Source organism: Biomphalaria glabrata, chromosome 14, assembly GCF_947242115.1.
Source record: "Biomphalaria glabrata chromosome 14, xgBioGlab47.1, whole genome shotgun sequence".
Taxonomy (NCBI): domain Eukaryota; kingdom Metazoa; phylum Mollusca; class Gastropoda; family Planorbidae; genus Biomphalaria; species Biomphalaria glabrata.
In genome coordinates, this window is record NC_074724.1 from 15554296 (window position 1) to 15574905 (window position 20610).

Here is a 20610-nt window from a genome sequence, read left to right on the forward strand (position 1 = left end):
ACCAATCAAATATTAGTGAATAAAATAATGATATTATTGGGATGTAAAAATTAAAGTTAAGACCTGCTTAAATGAATTCTATTATCATAGACCCCCATGGACATCTCATAGACCCCCAATTTATTATTTCACTTTCGTAGACCCCTGGGGGGTCTATATAGACCACTTTGGGAATCACTGCCCTAGATAGTAGTTCAATAAGCAACAAACTAGTCATTTGTAAAATAAATGTTTTTAAAAAACAATCACCAATTAAAAAATGAAACAAAACATGGTTACATACATCATTTGTAGAAAAGTAAGTGTAAGCTGCTGGTTCTTCAACACATTCTGCTAGTTTTTGTTTACTTTCTTGGTGACATCTGAAAATGAAATATAAAACTTCATTGAAAGATTTTTATTTTACCCATTTATTTCCTCAGTATGGAACCAGATGTGCCATAAACTAAAAAAAAACTCATTTATTTTGCAGTGATCTTCAGTCCACAATTTCCAAAAATCCATTTTTTTCAATCAATTAATAACAATTACATGTTTATAGAGATGGGAGGGGTATAAAAATTTGCTACGATTCGTTACATGGGAAAGGAGGATTCTGAAGATTAGTTACGCAACAAAACAAAAAATATTCAAATAAAATAAGACATACAGTAGTCCTTGACTTTTGTTGAAGGGCTATATCACTGGTTTTATAAAAATATTAATTGAATAAATACTCCCACAGGTTTTCCAGAAGATGGCGGATGTATTTGTACAGTCATGGGTGGGAAAAATAGGATATGAAAGGCCAAAAGAAGTTGATACTTTTCCCATCATTTCTCTCAATACCATGATGTAAAATGTGATTAGGGAAAATGATAATTAATAAATCTCGTGTAAAATTCTAATTTTCTATGGGGAGGGGGATTACAGACTTAAATAAAACTTTATTAAAAAAACAACTAACTAGAACAGAAATGGAACACAACTTTCAATTCATGGATGAAAGTGGATTCAGGCATAGTGCTACAAGGAAAGGAAAATGACATAAAAACAATGCAATGTTAAAGTTAGTGGCACATCAATGAATTTATTGTTTTGTTTTGTAATCACAGGCAACAAATGTAACCCACACCTGAATATAAGACCATTCAAAAATGGTAAAAAAAAAAAAAAAAAAAAAGGGTTTAGCTCAAATTCAATATCCAACATGATAAAGGCAGTAGTAAAAACAAATTTACAAGTGCGCTTTTGTTTTTAAAAATTGAGAACCAAATGTGACAGAGTATAAGACAAAAATGGAGACCTTAAAAACCCTACAAATGCACAAAATGATGTAATTAGATTAAAACCTTATTCAGTTCAATGTTTGTACTCACAGCTCTTTGGAAGATTCAATATTAGCAAGATAATGACTTAGCACCTCTGCCTTTGGAACAAATGTGAGTAGTGTCTTCAGTTGATCTTGGACACTTGATAATGGAATATTCTGTCAAAAGACAAAAAATGGTGTATCCAAAACAGCCCAATGGAAAACTTCATAAGTTCACATTAATATTCTGGTTTTTAGATTTAGACATTTATTATACAATGACACAATATTCTGATAACCACTGGGTGACCCTGGATAGAAAACTGTCAATGCTCCAGCACATCCAGGAAGTTGAAAGGAAAGCCTCGGAGAAGTTAGCGTTACTAAGAAAGCTGGCCAGCAAAAAGTGGGGTGCCAAAGCTGACATGCTACGCACATTGTACTTAGGGGAAGTAAGATCACAAATAGAGTACAGCTATACATTTCAAGTATACGCTAGTAAACTGCCCTCGAATCACTCAACCGAGTACAAGCACAGGCACTAAGGTTCATTTGTAGCACCATTCGGACAAGCCCAACAAACGCTGCTGAAATCTTATAAAAAACATTTTAATTCAAGGAGGGAGAGGGCGGTACTGACAGCCTACGAACACTACATAAGGGGCGACTCTAGGCTACCCACTTCTGTGGTACCGGCACTAGTCACTGACTCTCGCTCCAGTCTCCTAGCTATGGGTGGCAGCAAAAGAGGGTCGCCCGTAATAGAAGAAGCAGTCGGCACCAAAGATAATATCTGCCAAGCCATTGAAGCTGTCGTTTTTAAGCAGTGGGCGCCCCCTCACATTGCGGCGCGAGGGGCAATGAAACGGCAGACGCCCTCGCGATGGAGGGTGCTTTGGCAGCCACACACCTCAAAGCACCAAGCACGTTTTAACAAGCAACGGCACAAATCCGAGCATTCATTCATGAGAAGTTGCGTAAGTCCTGGTAGGAATCCGATAGAGCACGTAGTGTCTGGCAGCATGTGCGTCATCCAGATCGCCACGATCCGTGGTGGCAGTTGAAGAGGTCAGAACAATCTATCATTGAGCAGTGTAGGATGGAACACTGTCCTATTGGGGCATACTTTGCCCGGTTCCGTCCGAACTATGATCCCCGATGCCACTTTCATATCAATTAACTTCTGCTAGGAAGCAACTTAACATGTAGTGCTTCCATTAAAATAAAGTTAATAAGGATAAGCTATTGTTGTAATAAACTGTAACAAGTTAATCTGTAGCCCAACCATGTACGCTAGCAATTCAATTTTCAATAGCACAATAGTCCTAACGATTTGTTTTCATTTTATTTAGTAAAGACCTAGAATATGATAAAAGTATTTTTTTATGTCTTGGAGTAATAAAAAAAAATATATAAAAAATAATTAAAATTTTAAAAGTTTTTCCAATACCACCCGTGTCAAAATGTTGCTTTGTATAGACGGAGCACTGGAAGCAAAAGCAATCAAAATATACAAGCAGCATGAATTAACTTCATTTTCTTGGTATTTTGTTAATAAAAATACAGATATCTCAGGTACTGAACAGATGTGTTTGAGTGTTGGATTTTTTGATGGCAATACATACTGGCAGTTCTGCTGTCCAACTTGTAGTGTTCTACTCCAGTTCAAGCTTGTTTACTTTTGGGCAGAGATGGAGGGGGTGGATGAAAGTGTTACTTTTTTTTTCTAGTGTTGGTTACCCGAATGCTAAGAACTTAACTGCAAGTGTGGTCAGTGTAGATCAAGAAATCTATATCTCAGTATGGTAGACTATAGGGCAACGCTTCCATAGCTTCTATCAAAGTATTAACTGTTTTAGTTGAAACTATTTAAAAATGGATCTCTAGATTCTCCTGTTATTAACAAACTAGAGTTTGAATAAATTAAAACCACTAAATATTGACTTAAAACGCTTCAGGTTCCCACTATAAACTAACTGTAAACACATCGCGTGATGTCAACACAACTGCCACGTGACTTGGAAGAAACCTGGAACAACCCCATTAATAGTCTACAGTTGAAATAAAATGAATTTTTCAGAAGAGATAAAGCAAAAATTTTACCACAAAAGATATCACTTTATTGGGCACATTTCTTGTATGCTTGATGCCTAAAGATACCAGGAGATCACTTACAGAAGTAGCACTCTAAAAAATAAAAAAAATATTAAAAAAAACATACATAAACATTTAATGTTATATATATATATATATATATATATATATATATATATATACACTAGCATTACCCACTGGCCTAGCCTGTTGATTTATTCCCAGCTATGGACCACTCCCATTTTTTTGTTACTTATAACTATATAATGATATCTTATAGATTGCAGATGTTACTTTAAATGCTACCCTCCTTTGGTCAACTAATTCTAGTATCTTTTATGTTGAATTGGACCAGCCATGAATTTCACTTGATTCCTTAATTTTTTTGCACTTTTAATAAAACTTCCCGCATTTTAACAACACCACTTTTGGCCTGTGTATTTTAGTATATTGTAACGTTTCTTGACCATTCTGGTTAATCACAAAACCAAATCCTACGTGCCTGGCCTGAGTATATCCACTCTAGATGTCAGTATTGGCTAGTCATGATTGACCGCTCACCTAGTGCTGGCCAGGAGGGATTTGTGTCGGCTGTCTATACACACACACACACCACTATCCCCATATGTGCCACCATCAGGTTTCTTACAATATGTTAAGTTTTACTTGGAATGGCCTACTTTACCCCTCCCAAAGACATATTTTTTTGTCAGAGAATTGGATAATATTATTTGACATACCCTCCCTCAACTCTCTACACCTTAGAAAATAGTCCTACATACAGGAGTATTCTTAACTTTTCAGCTTTTATGTAGGAAAAATTATTAAAATTAAATTGTGCAAAAATGCTATCTAAAAATTGTTTTTCAAAAGTTATTGCATAATAAGGTACATGACATCGTAATTTAAATTAACATCTTATATTCAAATAATATTCAACTTACTTTAAACTTTTCTAAATTATGTTGTTGATTCAAATTTGAAGTAGGCAACTTATATAATGACTGTGTACTTTCTGGAATCGATATAAACACACAAATTAATATTTATTTGGTTTATTATTTCAGCATTGTTAATGTCATGTTAATAGGGACTTTTTTTTGGGGACTTGGGTATAAGAGAATGATATGTTGATGCCACTTAGAGGTAACATTATGTTGTTTTTTTCAACAGAAAAAGCATTATAAGACAAAGATAGCAGATTTATATTACAAAATGTATAAAAAATAAATTAAATATGGCAATAATTAATTTTAACACTAATTAAAAGAAAGTAAATACATTGCAAATCCTATTTAAGGTAGTGTCCAAAAATGGTCATATTCAAAACAAAAAATGGAGAAAAAAAAACAAAAAAACTTCAGACTAAAAGTTGCTGTATAAAATTGAGCAACACATAATGTTGATTGTAAATCAGAAATCCATCAGTAAAAACAAACAATAGTAAAAAGAAAATTTTTTAAAAAGAAAACTTATCTAAGGGAAGGAACCCCTAAGTACTGCCCATAGACTTATATATACTATATCTAGACTGGACATGGAGATTTTTTAACACTACAAAAAATGTGAAATTGTTTTAGAAAGTTGGAACAAGGCGTTGTTTTGTAAAGCAGTTAAAAGAAGTAAAAAGTTGTTTTTTTCAACCCTAACCTATGTAACAATAATTTAATTTTTAGATATACATCTAGAAATTGAACATCAAAAATAAGAGTACTCTGTCTCATAATTATTATTTTGCAATGTATAGATACATAATCTAGAAAGATCTAGGTAATCAATCTATTTAAATGCACATAAGATGATTAATATCAACATGAATTATTTTGATCTAGGATTTTTGAATCATTATCTCAATGGAAACAAACAGGAAATGGCTTTGTTTCATATATATTTGTGTGAATATCAGAGAAATGATTTTGCATTATTTCTAAACTTTGAAAACAAAAGATCATTACTTTTCTAAGACAGAAAAGATTGGGGCAACTCCCCTTAGAGCTTTAAAAAGAGTTTACATACATAAAAATCTATTTATATATAGGTCTGTGAATGGATCAATCGCGGATAAGAATTTATTTCTGGTTTCCAGTCTAGTATAATATATATTTCTATGGTACTGCCATTTATCTGAAAAGTATGGGGGTTTATCTCCCTTTCAGCTATAAGGACAAAATGAATTAATCAGTACTAAATGATTTACTAATTGGTTAATTTTTGGATTGATTCGTGTATTGTTATTGACTAAGAATAATTATGCAAAATTTCAACTTGATCTTAGAATGGGAAGCAGCCTTTAATCTCATTATTTCCACACACAAAAATTATAATAATTAATCACCAACAATTAATTAACTAAATGTTAACAGTGATGGGAACAGACTTTGAAAAAATTTTTAGGAAATTTTGTACAGCCCCGTTTTTTAACTGGCCTGTCGCTGTGACTTAAAAAAAGATGTTGCTGAATTTTTTAGAATTATGTAGAATCATTTTATTTAATATTTTCTTTAAATAATGTTGTATTACATAATTACACTATATAAGCTTTACTGCACACAAAATGCATGCAAGGCACTATTGTTTGTACATAAAGATGAGAGGAGAAAGCTTAGATGCTTTATGTCTGGGTCCAGGCAGTCTGAGCATTCTGTAATAGATAACTGCTTTACAGGTATTGTAACAACTTATCTCTCTCAAACAACTCTGTAAAGAATTAATGTGTTTGAAAATCAAAAAAATAATTGGAAATACTTCAAAAGTATGAGCTACACTTCTGTTTGTGTCACTGATTATTAAATTTTATACAGGAGAAACTATTAATTAAACTTTGTACATGAAGTCCACCAAATAATGCTTGAAAAGCAATTGAGAGAAAGCTGCTGAATTCTTAAGCAAGACAATACAAGAACAACCAGATAAGGAGCAATGCTTAGATGAAGAGAATGTTTAGCAATAAAACTGCATTCACTGTAAAGTGAAGTGGCAATTGTGCATGAAACACTGAGCCATAGTTTTTGGGTGTAAAAACAAAATTTAATGGGGTACTCAGAGAGACACAAAGATAAAGGCACATTCCTCGTTCCATATGCTAGGACAAATGTGTACAAATGCTCCTTCTTCCCTAGTGCTATTAGAGCATGGAATGGGTTGTCTGAGCTAGCCAGGAAAACCAGTGATTTGGCAGGAAGAATTTAGGTTGTTGGTTGATATGCATGACTAAATGCATGACGCATAGGACGTAATCATCTTCTTTTTTGAAGTAACATTCTGTATTATATAAGATAAGATAGAATATGGTACTACAAAATTTTCTGAAAACTCCCATCACTGTGTTAAATTTTTTTTTTTATTTATTCATGTCTTGTCAGGTTTAAAAAATAATTAAGCAAAGTTTAACTTGATCTGAAAATGGGAAATGGGAGAAAAAACAAGTTCAAACTAGACAGACAGAGTAAGTTGATATAAGCATTGTAAAAAGACTGAAATGTACATTTCAAGATATTACCTGTGAAAGAATTATCATCACTGTTGGCTAACTCTGGCATTTCCTGGTTTCCTAACAGTTCTAGGTCATCATAGTCTTCAATAGGTTCTCTAATTTTACTTTTGGCTTCACTCGTTGTAATAGTTGGAGTCTGACCAAATATATCTGGTAATGGTGACATGCCTTCATCAAAGTTACTTATTTGGAATGGCCTTTCTGGACTTATAAAATTCAGGTTAGTTGTTATGTTATCAAATGACTTTGGACTTTCACAGTTAGATGACTGAAGGCCACTTATTGTGGTAACAGGAGCTAATCGTTTTTTCTTGTTGCCTAGAATAAGATTAAAGTTGGTGGATTTTCTTTTACCAAGGTTTAATGGCTGTGTGAGGGATAACTGATGACTTAAGTCTTTCAAAACTGATTTTCTCATGCTTTCTTTTTCTGAACAAGTTACTGCATGCTGAGCTAGATCTGAAATAGTATTTTGTATTTGGAGTTCTACATTAGAAACTGTTTGATTAGACATCTTTGAAACAGCTACTTTGCTATCTTTATCAATGGATAATATGGACGAGGTGTTTAGATCTTCATTGATGAGTTGACCATCATGTAGTTTACCAACAGATTGAACACCCAAGTCAACATGTTGTAAGTCTGTAGTTTGATTTGATTCTTTGGGTTTAATAGATAGCACTGGGTAATTCTCTTTCTCACAAGCATGAATACTAATTTCTTTTGTAGCAATCGACCTATCAACAACTTTATCTAATTTCAAGCCAATTTGACTTAGCTGCAATGCCTGAGAACTGATTGGCATGACACTTAGACCTTTCCGAGGTTCACTTAATGAATGATTAGTTGAAGTTAAAGAAATTTCTTTTATAGGAGTCATGTCAAATTTGGAGATGGTACTTAGTGGCATTCCAGAGATTCTATTTTGTGCTGGCATTACAGTACTCGAAACATCTTCAATAGGTTGATCTTTTTTAATTAAGGCAAATAAATTATCTAAGATTCTCGGCTTTACAGCTTCTGAAATATTAGTTGTTGCTTGTGTAGTTTCCTGTATGTCTTTAAAAAAAACTGAATCTATGGCAGGTTCTTTAAGTGAAGTTGAAAGTTGTGAAATGTTAGCTGTGGTTTCCATCATGCATTCTGTCTCATCAACAGATTCATCTTTTTTAATCAAGGTAAACGAATTATCTAAGAATTTTGGCTTTTTAGCTTCTGATATATTAGTTCTTTCTGCTGTGGTTTCCTGCACATCTTTATCAAAAGCTGTCATTTCCATCATGCATTCTACCTCATCAACAGATTCATCGTTTTTAATCAAGGCAAACAAATTATTTAAGATTTTTGGCTTTGTAGCTTCTGATATATAAGCTGTTTCTTGTGTGATTTCCTGCATATCTTCAACCACAAATACCGAATCTAAAGCAGGCTCTTCCGGTAAAGTTGAAAGTTGTGAGATGTTAGCTGTGGTTTCCATCATGCATTCTGTCTCATCAACATATTCATCTTTTTTAATCAAGGCAAACAAATTATCTAAGATTTTTGGCTTTTTAGCTTCTGATATATTAGTTCTTTCTACTGTGGTTTCATGCACATCTTTATCAAAAGCTGTCCTTTCCTTCATGCATTCCACCTCATCAACAGATTCATCTTTTTTAATCAAGGCAAACAAATTATCTAAGATTTTTGGCTTTGTAGCTTCTGATATATAAGCTGTTTCTTGGGTGATTTCCTGCATATCTTCAACCACAAATACTGAATCTAAAGCAGGCTGTTCCAGTAAAGTTGAAAGTTGTGAGATGTTAGCTGTGGTTTCCATCAAGCATTCTGTCTCATCAACAGATTGACCTTTTTTAATCAAGGCAAACAAATTATCTAAGATTTTTGGCTTTTTAGCTTCAGATATATTAGTTGATTCTGCTGCGGTTTCTTGCAAATCTTTATGAAAAAAAACTGAATCTATGTCAGGGTCATCAAGTGAGGCAGAAAGTTGTGAGATATTAGCTGTGGTTTCCATCATGCATCCTGTCTCATCTTTGTCACTAAAGACAATTGTACAGTTAATATGAGGTTGACGATCTGATTCCTTCACACAGCTGGAATAAACAATAAGCTCATTCTAGAAAGAATCATCATAAATAATTTAAAATGTACACCATATAGCTAGAAATACATTTTTCACATTAATTTCAATGAAAACAAACAAAAAATATTTTTAAAAAAAACATTTATCCATTATAGATAATTTAGATGAAACAAAGCAAATCATCAGACCAAATAAATGCTGACAATATTAAGTTATTAAAACTGCAATCAAATAGTAAGTTTAGTTCAAAAGATTTATAAGCTGATACTTATCTTTCCTAAGTTGAAACAGTTGGTATATATGTTTATTTTTTTTTACAGGAACATTTTTTGTATCCTGAAATAGAACAGCCAGCCCATTCTATTTCCCTCTCGCCATACACAAACACTTACAATTGGTCCATGAATTCTAGTAGATCTTAAGGAGGACATTTCTTTCACTTTGATATAGACACAGTTGCAGTTGTTATAAGTCCAATGCAATATTGAAAACGTTGGTAAACATTCATCTTCACTAAAAACCTTTATTTTAAATCCTATATAATGATCCACGTTATAATGCCCCAACCACATACTGAATGTTTGCCCTGTGGATTCTAGTAGTCCTAATAATAAAAGACACTTGCTTTGTTCCTCTCAAAAGGCAAAAAGGATGCTCCTATACACATTAACAGACTTTTCTTAGGCCCCTAAAATTAAAGCTGATGAGAATAAAATACTCTTATTCACAATGAAGTCTTCACCTAAAATGCACCCCAAAAGACATTTCTTTGTTTCATCATCAGTTCTAGATTTATTTTGAAGATGCAACACTTTAACTGAAATTAACATCCCACCAGTTGTAAAGAAAGTTAACAAAACCTTTGCCTTATACTCATCTCCCTTAACAAAGTACTTTAAAAAAACAACAACATAATTTCTTCCCTACCCAAATTTAATAAAAAGGTCCAGCATACACATTCTTTTGTCCTATATTCTTGACATAGACTTAATAAAACAACCTTTCCCACTATAGTAATATATAGTAAACATGCTTGTGTTCATGAAGCAATCCCAAATTTAGAAATATATATAAACTTAAGAGAAAAAAAAATTTAAGTGTTGTTTGCTTCCTTAGTTTCAAAGCATCCACACAATCCTGATGCAGTCCCAGCTGCGATGGGCAGGTCACGTCTATAGAATGGAAGACCACCGGATCCCTAAACGACTCTTGTATGGCCAACTAAGCGAAGGAAAGCGCTCGCAAGGTGGGCAAAGAAAGCGCTTCAGGGACACCCTCAAAGCTTCTCTGAAGGCGTTCAGCATAGACCAGACCTGCCTACCAAAAAAAGTCCAAATGCGTAACGCTGATGTTCAAAATGCGTATTTTGGCACCAGAATGCGTAACACTTACGCGATCCACTATTTTGTCATATATATATAATATTAGATCTAGATATCATGATTAGATTGATTAGATCTACAATCTAAATCTAGATCAATACGAAAATAGAGATGATATCTAGCCTAGATCTGGATCTGTCTATATAATGAATATAATCTACTCTAGATCTGGGCTCAAGAGTGTTACCGATGCCGTGGATCCGCTACAAACGTAGGTCTACTCCAAACTTTTGTAGGCCTACCTTCATTCTTGATCTATTCTATACTAAGACTAAGAATCTAGTCTAGATCTAGACTAGATGGTAGTAGATGTTATCGATCTAGATCTAGTCAATCTAAATCATACTACAACTAAATTGGATCTAGATTGTAGAGTATAGTAATGACTAATGTTGAGAATCATGACATAACGTAATGACTAGCTGCTAGCTAGACTCTAGCTAGATCTATTCCTGTATAACAAGTTATCTAGATTCTAGATCTAGACAAGATATCTACAATGTCACTCAATGTGTTTTGAATGGATAGTACTTCGATATTTTTTTCTATACAAATGAATACGGGAATCAGGGATTCAACATAATTAATTTCTACTAATGAACTTACAAAAAAAAAAAAAAAAAAAAAAAAAGTCACGTTGGTGTATCAGCTAACTGACGGTACCAACCTAGTACCAACCCGCCACTCCCTCACTCTCGCTTTCTTCATTTCTTGACTAAATCTAATTGCTATTAAGAACCAATCAACGTATAGATCTGGTCACAATGTGTTCCCCCACCTTTTCTCTCCCCCCCCCCCCAACAGAACGGCTTAGCGTGACCTCCGTGACAGCTCGTAAGGTAGTCAAGAGAGGAAAAAAAAAAGGATACGAAATGCGTAACGCGACGGGTTAAATGCGTATTTGCGTACTGACGGTCATTTTTGGGAGATTTTGCGTAACGAATACGCATTTTGCGTAACGGTAGGCAGGTCTGATAGACCCTGGCACCTGGGAGACAGAGGCACATGACAGAGCATCATGGCCTCGCGCTGTGAAAACTGGCGCACAGGTTGCTGAGGAAAAAAGAACAACGCTGGCAGAAGAAAAACGCCACAAAAGAAAAGCAAGACAAACGACACTAGCTCCAGCTGGAATAACCTGCCCAGTGTGCGGCCGAACATTCCGGGCTCACATAGGTCTCACCAGCCACATGAGGAGGCATAAAACCCCAGTGCAAAGCCCTCAGCCCCCTGGATGACAAAGTGGTCATCATCGAACCACGATGGACGAACTATATATAGTTTCAAAAGAAGGAAACAGAATTTTCTATTTGGTTCATATAAGCATGAAGATCAATAATGCCCTAACTATGTTTAATATTTCCCCAAAAAAAAGAGACTGCTACAACAGAAGAGCTTTAAAATTTAATTTTATAGAGCTAAATTAAGCATAAATTTTTATTATGTACACCACATAAACAAAGATTTGCCTCCAAATATAAGGATCCCCCATGATAAAGCTCATGTCTCTCTTGTAGCAGAGACTTTAAAATCTGAGTATGCTTCTATAGGTCATAATGAACTGGATTGTGGGGAAAAAAAAATTTTTTGATGCTAATTTACTTTATTAAATGTACTTTATGAGATTCAATATATATATATATATTTATGACTTACTCTGTCAATCTTACATCCAAATTCTGGAAACCATTTTCTTCTAGTTGGTGACAAGTATCTTGATTTACACAAGCTGTAGTATTTATCTTTTGAAAAGTTTCATTGCTTTCCTAAGAATAGGTCAATTTAAAAACAAAAATTAATCCAATAACTCTGTCTTTGTGACATATCTATTTATATAAACTTCTGTAGTGAACTGAAATAGGTAATTAAACACCATTGAAAACTTCGGGAAAAAAAAGAAAAATTGTTTGCTTAATGCTTACTAATTTTCTTTTTGAATTAATGTCAATAGACAAAACGATGTATGGTACAAAAAGTAAACCTGTAGGTAAAGTTATGTGAATCACAAAAGAACATTAGAACGTTATAGAAATGTAAAATTTACTATTTTAAATGTTTTAAATTATTTATTGACAAGATGGCAGAGAATTATTTCAATAGTTACCAGAGCAGATGTAAAAGTTTCATGGTTAGTTCCACTGCTGCTAGAACTTTCATCACTCACACTGTTGTGCCAAGGTACTGGGTTGAAATGCCTTCAATAGAAATTGTTTGGAAAAAATCTAATTATAGCTAACAGTGATTGTGTGTAGGGAAGGGCATCTAAATAAGCTAAAGTATCAAAGACAAATAAATTATTTTTAAAATTTAGCTTATTAAAGATATTGTCAAATAGGTCAAGTTCCTTTAAGACCAAGACATACATAGAGCAAATGATGTCAAGTTGACTTATTTCATGGCCAATAATTCACAAGGATATTGTATGTTCAGCACTATGAGATAGCCAAAGCCAGATTTGGAACTGGGTGAACTAAGAGACTTGAATCCATTTTTACAGTGCCAATGAAACACCACAGTGCCTCCATCTAGATTTAATCCCAAGATCATCTAATTGGTAAGGGGGAACCAAAATACATTGATTTTTTTATTTTTATAAAAAATACAATAGCAATAAGAAATAGACAACAGATTAATGTATTAAAAGAAAACAATTTCAGGGATCTTACTTTATAGTGTAGGTGCTGGCAAAACTAACACGCCTAGGAGTTCGAGGCCCATCACTAATTCCTTCAGTATTCTGTTGTAAATGTAAGAGAAAAATTGAGTTATCTAGTCATATATGGAAATGGGTGTAAAAAGAAATCAGAAATATTATGAAATACAAACATTTTACAGTCTACACAATTCCACGATTTCATAAAAGTAAGTTGCAAATAAAAGATCTGACTTTATAAAAACAAAGAATTATCAAATAATTGTTGCTAAATTGAGTTGATATTACAATGGTTCTAATTCTGTTATGCACACCACTGTCACCACCACAAGATAAAGAAGGATAGGCTCTTTAGAGAAAAAGAGGCAACAGTGTAATAGTAACTGTTCTAATCCCCAGTGTTTGCTATTAAGAAGTTTTATAATAGTGAAATCTAGAATGGATTTTCACAGTGTTTTAGTAGAAAACTTGTTCAAAATGTGGAACAAAAGCTCTGTTAATGAAGAAGTGGTTGAAGCACTCAGAAACTTCTGTTAGATCTACTTGAGGAACAGAAAGAGCACTTGACAGCAGTACATGATGTAGCAGCTAAGAACTATGAAACCTCAGAACTGTTTGGCAAAGATGATTCCAAGACCTGATTTCCACTGTTTGATGTCCAATATTTAATCAATGCATAGTTCATCATTGTAAATAAACAATAAGCATCCATTGGATTCCCTTTCACTGAATCAATTTTTACAAGCTTATAACAATATTCACTATAGCATAATAAAAATAAATTCTTACAATATGAATTTGAAATATTATTTTTTTTTGTATATATATTACAATATTGAATATTTCAAATTTTAAATAAATTGAGTATGCATTTTATTGAATTAATAAATATTTTTGTGTCTTATAAGAACTTAGGAAAAAAAATTAAATTTAGATTTCATCTAATTTTTAATCTAAAATCTTTAAGTGGTGATGTTTTTATTTATTTATTTTTACATTAAGCCAATTATTTAGATTCTTTTTTTTACATTTTTTTAATGGGAATAGATTGAGCTTCAACAATATTGATTTTTTCTTCAAAGTTTTATAAGTTAACTAATCAAAGTTATTTACTGGACACTTTTTTTGTTTTTTAAAAATGCATACCTTGTTTGACCATTGCACTAGTATGAGTTGAGACTAAAATAAGGACATTGATAAAAAAAATGATGCATAAGACAGAACTAATACAAAATGGCACTTGAAACAACAAGACAAAAGGAGAGAGTACAGAATCTCTATCATTTACTAACTACCAGGTTTCTTTTGTCCACGTAGTTCGCAATCTTGGAGTTTTCTTTGACTCAATTCTGTAAGGGTCTCTATCTGCAGCTGCGCAGATTAGACCACATCCTATCTTAATTGACAACTGAGTCAACAAAAAAGCTAGAAATGGCATTTATACTCTCCCGCCTTGACAATTTCAATGCCGTGCTCACAAGTATAACATGATTCAAAACAATGCTGCATGAATAGTCCTAAGAAAAACATGACATGATTCTGCTACACATGTTGTTGTGTGTAGTAGTAAATGTTGAAATGTAGATTACTTGATATAAACTATTAATTACTCAGTCTGGATTGCGGTTCATTCACCCAACATATATTGAGTCCAGAAATAGCTTGATAAACGATTCTTCAACATTAAAATACGTTTAATCCAAAAAGAAGGGGCACAGTCCAGATGTCAACAGTTTTTAAATCCAAAATCATGTCTTGCCAAAATTAAGGTGAGCCATTACTTGCCCGTGTTTAATCCCATAATTCCTACTCCGTCCAAATAAGAGGAAATCCCCAATAAAACTAAACATATAACACAACTATCCTGTGTACATTTCAATGGCTTTCTGTGAATGCAAGAATTGACTACAAAGTGGCAACACTTTGTCATCAGTGCATCTAAAAAAATAAAGAAATGCCCTATTACCTTAACCCACTGATCATTCCATATGTTCCTCAGAGAGCTCTGAGCTCATTGAACTCAATGCTTCTAGTCATGCCACGATTCTCCCTCAAAAGTTATAGTTCATGGACTTTTTCAGTGCATGGACAAAAGGTTTGTAACTCTCTCCCAATTGATATCAGACAAAAAACATGCTTCACTACATTCAAGAAAAACATTAAGACCTATCTGTTCAAAATCTTTTTAGATTAGTTTGTCATCTTAACTCGTGTTAATGTCTGTTATTTTAATGTGCGCAGCATAGTGTGAATGTTAGATGGTGTGATTGCAAATTGAAAGAGGAAGATAGAGAAGAATCCAAAAATGGACTAATGTAAATGAGGTTATTATTGACATATTATTATTTGTTGAAAGAATCCAAAAATGGACTAATGTAAATGAGGTTATTATTGACATTATTATTTGTTGAATCAAGATTTAAGTTCTCATAATCTACAATAGATGAGTCTGTTTGGTGTATAATTAAGAGTCTCATCTGCTCGTAACAGTTATTAGAGAGCCTTTAGCCTACATTATGTTTGTTAACAACGTTTTATAAATGAAATTATTATTATTATAAGTATTATTAATATAGCCAAAAAGTAATTACATAACACATCATGAACGCTCACCTCAAACCTAAAAGTATCTTGCTTTTTGAGAATCTAGAAATAGATAGAATGGATAAAATTATGTTCTGCAAAAAACAAAAATTCTAAAATGCAAAAGTCATTAGGATTTTGAGGAAATTCAAAAGGAACTTCTATTATATCTTCTATATAAGAAAGAATTAATAATGAAAAATTGTTTACATTTGTCATTGTTCAAACTCTAAGGCTCATAAAATAGAAAAATATCAGATTAAATATTTTTTTCAAGAAAAATGTTCTAATTTCTGTATTGTCCTAATACAGCGAGTAACCGCTAAATGACATGGTTAGTGACCAGAAAGTCTGTCATTAAGTATGTTTCAATGTTAAGTGTGACCCTAGATTTGGGTTAGGTATTAACTGTAGTAACTTATTTCTTTTAATAAAGTACTGGATACATACACTTGACATTACATTGCACATATAGTACATATATTATAAAGCTGACAAACATCATTTATTGAGAAAAATATAAATAAAGTTTTACAGAAATATGTTTGAAAATGAAATTACCCTGTAAAGAAAGAAAACATTCAAACATAATTCTACTCCACCATAGAGAACACATACTATGAGCAAAACAATAAAATTCAACTTAAAAGCATTCAAATACAAAAGAAAGTAGAACATCTTGTATGAGCCATGTTGATGGGATACCAATTTGATAGTAAAATTTTTTTTTTAAAAGTTATAGTGGGATCGCATTGCTGAGATGAGCTGTCTCAGGCCAGCCTAAGGTACACAACACACCACTGTGTTGCCACTGCTCCGTGCACTGGCAAAAATTTGAAGCATTGTTCCCAATCTACCATATCTTAGAAATTTGGTTGTATATCAGTATTAAGGAGAATTAATGGTTATTCGTGAAAGTCTATCTCTCGTAACTTTGATTAGTTGTTAAACAGACCCATTGTTAAGTGAGGAGTCACTGTATTAGCATTCTTCGTGTGATAAGCATACATTTTCTTTAACAATAGTATTTTTGAGATATAGAAATACATCCTTAATAACAAAAAATTCTCTACAGAAAGCCAGAAGGTTGATTAAATGTTTTATCAATTCAACTATTCCAACCAAAAAAAGATGACCTTTTAGAATCCTCATAACAAGAAATTGAACTCTTTTTTTTAATTATTTATTCATTTTATTTACAAAAATAAAACAACAGACATTCAAGTATACTTACAGATGATCTTCTGTTTTCAGACTTCCTGAAAAACAAATATTTCAACAAAAATAAAGTGACTTTAAAACAATTTATTTTACAACTATAGATCTATAGCTCTAAAAAGAAATCTCTGTTATATTTTGTTTATAGTTGTGATTTTTTGAGATTATACTTACTTTTTTCTTTCATTACTTGACTTGTCGGTATACATTTGTGAATCTATAAACTAGAAGTTTTATGACTTTAAAAAAAAGAATAGAAACTTGAGCAATCCGATAAACAATAATAAGTCTACAAAAGATGAGCAAAAAATATATATATTAAATAGTGTAACCTATATATATCTATTATAGTGGGTCCTAAGGGAATTCATCATTTGAAAAACAAAAAAAATTTAGATAATCTAGAAATAGTCAAGATTCTGCCTTAGGAGTCTTATTTTTTAGTATTTTTAGGACAGGACAGTATGCAACAGAATAAGACATGAGTTTCAGAAACTAAAATTAAAAAATTGGTACTACTAGTAAATCTAGTGAAAACTGCCCTTGTGGAGTGTCACCAGAAAATGCTGAGCCTGAGTATGTCCTTAAAAACTGCATTCTTTATCAATAGTTCAAGAGGCACAAACAAAACACTTTAACACTGCCCTCACCCCTATAAATATATATTTTTAGTATAAGTAAATCTTTACTAGATCTATATATATAACATAGATCTAGACATAGATCTATAGATCTAGCCTTGATCTAGAGTAGTTTCTATTCGGACACCTATCTATAGGCCAAAATTTCAAAGTTTGACTTTGACAGCGCATTATTTGATAATGGTTTGACATTTTGTAGTATAGTACAGGTTAGGATAGTCATTCTTGCCTAAATAGCTGAATCCTCTTCTATATTCTCTCTATTAGATATAAATCTAGATCTATCTAGCAGGTCTAGATCTAGGGCTAGCCTCTAGAGGCATTTAACTTATGTACCAAGCGTACTCCAAACATTAGCCCATTTATTCTCTATAAAAAACAACAACAAAAAACAAATATAAATATATAAGATCATTAACATCAATGGTTTAGAAAATCGATTTAATTCAAACACCCTTGACCCTAGTATTAATTAATTTTTTTTTATGGAATCAAACAACTTGGCTTGTAATTCGTAAATCAAATAAAACAGCTCCAAAAACAGAAAAAATATTGCCAGGCTCATTAGCATAGGCTGTAGACGTAGATAGACTTAGCCAACCAAAAAATATAGATAGATCTATATTAGAACCTAGGCCTAGGAAGAGGTAAACTTTCAACTTTAGTAAAGTCATCCGGGTTACAGGAAAAAACAACAACCTGACTTAGAAATGACTTAAATCTAGACCTAGAGGCTAGACCGTACTAGACGATCTATAGGCTAGACATTTGTTTTGAAATTGTTTGTTTTTTCTTACATAAAATTTTATTAAAATCATAAAAAGACAGCTAAGTAAATGGAAAGAAATTGGGTCAGAATCGTTGGAAAATGGCCTCTAGAGCACATTATACAGTACAATAGTTTCATATTAATTAAATAGATCTAGATCTAGATCAAAATAAAGATTAGTTTTTTATTTCACCTCCCTAACTACATAGCTAGATATCTAGATTCTAGATCTAGACATACTTATGATATTACTAGACTTAGACTATATACTATACTAGATCTATATAGATCTAGATCTAATATTATTTGAGTATATAGACTATATTATATATAGACTATAACTATAGTCACTAGTGTCTATACTAGTTAACTAATCTAGACCCTATAGAGTAGTATTATAAAATAGAGAGTCTAAACTCTAAATTCTAACTCTAAAAACAAAAGATAAGTAAGTATTATGATGAGAATCATTAGATAAGTCTAAGATTAAATTTATAAACTAGATCTCTGAGTACGCTGACTCGCTGAGGCTGCTGGTCAATTACTAAATTAGTGATTAGTCTATCAATAGAATTATAGTAGTTTATTTATTTCGGACATTACATGAATTCGGACATTCGCTGTTTTTTGTGGTCATTAAATAATTATTTTAATATTTATTATAAAACTAGCGCGCTGTATAATGTGCTTGTCCATTTTCCAATGACTTTCACACAATTTCCTTCCATTTAGCTGTCTTTTTATGTAAGAAAAACGAATTTCAAATTTGTTAGTCAGATTGTTGTTTTTTCCTATGTTACCCGGATGATTTTACCTCTTCCTAGAGTTAAGACTATATTTTTTGATTGGCTAAGTCTATACTAATGAGCCTGGCAATATTTATTCTGTTTTTGGAGCTAATTTATTTGATTCATAAGCCAAGTTTTCTAATTCTATTAAAAAAAAAAATTAATACGGTGTCCGAATTAAATACGATTTTCTTACCAAAATTTATTTCGGACAGCCAGTTTTGGACATCAATAAAAATGATCTTATATTATATTTGTTCGTTTGTTGTTGTTTTTTTAAATAGAGAATAAATGGGTAAATGTTTGGAGTGAGCTTGGTACATTGAATTAACGTTAAATGCTTAGATCTAGACCTACTAGATAGATCTAGATTTATATAGAGAGAATATAGAGGATTCAGTTAGGCAAGAATGGCTATCGTAACCTGTAGGGGCCTACTATACTACAAAAGATCATCTGTATTAGAAATTTATTAAATTAATAAACAAAAAAAAACACAAACAATCAACACACATCTAATCATGCAAACCCCAAACATTCAACACACATAAAATAAACAAACATAAAATAAGTCTAAAAGTCGGTGCAGAAATCACTATTCCAGTGACCTAATTTTGGTAGAATAAGTGTGTTCATATTTTTATTTTTTGTGTTCGTATTTATGCATAGTTTGAAAACATCGTAATGATTTCATGTGAGGGGCTATGCCTGGGGATCTTAAAATTTAGTTAATGTTAATATAGAATTAAAATCTGAGTTTATTGATGCCTAAATATAGTGACTGTCCGAAATAAATTATGGTGTCCGGAATCAAATAATGTGGGTCAAATGTGTCCGAATTAAATGAAAACACACAGCCTCTTTGACCTTAAATATAATAACAAATATAGGTGAGGGGTACAAATATAAGTAGTCATCCTTATTCTCCTTTAACTAAAGAAGATTTTGATATGTCATTTTCTTTTCTATGTCAAACCATTGTTAAATAATGCGCTGTCAAAGTCAAACTTTCAAATTTGGGCCTATAGGTGTCCGAATAGCATAAACTACTCTAGAATAGATCTAGAAATAATCTAGATCCTAGATCTATATCTAAATTTATCAAATTAGATATTTAATTTGTAGATCTATTTAGAAGGGAGTCTATATCTTGAATATACATCTAAATTAACTATAGATCTAATCTAGATCTTTCTAATATATTATAATCTAGATCTATCTATTTAGAATTTAGACATCATTTTTGTTTACCTTCTAACAAAACAACATATTTTAAAATTTCCGCTCGCTTTTGCGCATGCGTTCAACTTTTGTTGTGCTTGTAGATCTAAAACACAGACCTATATAGGTCTAGATTTCGGGTGTTCCGAAAAGTTGAAAATTTAATTCCTAAATTTATATAGATCAAGAATTCTAGATCAAATCCAGTCGTCTCAAAATGCGGTTCTCAAGCTGCATACGGCTATTTAGATCTAGGCATTCTAGATCTAACTCGAGATCCATATCTGCTAAATGTTTAGTGCAAGCACGGAATACTATTTTGTAATAAACGAGTACGGAAGTGTCTCTCCAAAATAGGGCTCCAAAGCCACACGAAAAAAGTGTTCGAGAT

General features: G+C 32.4%; 1 protein-coding gene across 1 annotated transcript in view; it reads right to left on the bottom strand.

Moving 5' to 3' along the window:
• Positions 1-20285, bottom strand: part of LOC106078198 (uncharacterized) — a 37689-nt gene extending 17404 nt beyond the window's left edge. The window contains exons 1-12 of the mRNA XM_056010992.1: positions 20250-20285; positions 16975-17039; positions 16817-16841; positions 15613-15645; positions 13013-13083; positions 12451-12541; positions 12003-12112; positions 6885-8974; positions 4330-4400; positions 3395-3478; positions 1359-1468; positions 284-362 (exon numbers count right to left, since the gene is read on the bottom strand). Of these exons, the coding sequence (XP_055866967.1) occupies positions 284-362; positions 1359-1468; positions 3395-3478; positions 4330-4400; positions 6885-8974; positions 12003-12112; positions 12451-12541; positions 13013-13083; positions 15613-15645; positions 16817-16841; positions 16975-17009 (2799 nt within the window). The 5' untranslated portion in view covers positions 17010-17039; positions 20250-20285. The remainder of the gene's footprint in view (positions 1-283; positions 363-1358; positions 1469-3394; positions 3479-4329; positions 4401-6884; positions 8975-12002; positions 12113-12450; positions 12542-13012; positions 13084-15612; positions 15646-16816; positions 16842-16974; positions 17040-20249) is intronic.
• Positions 20286-20610: the final 325 nt, after the last annotated feature.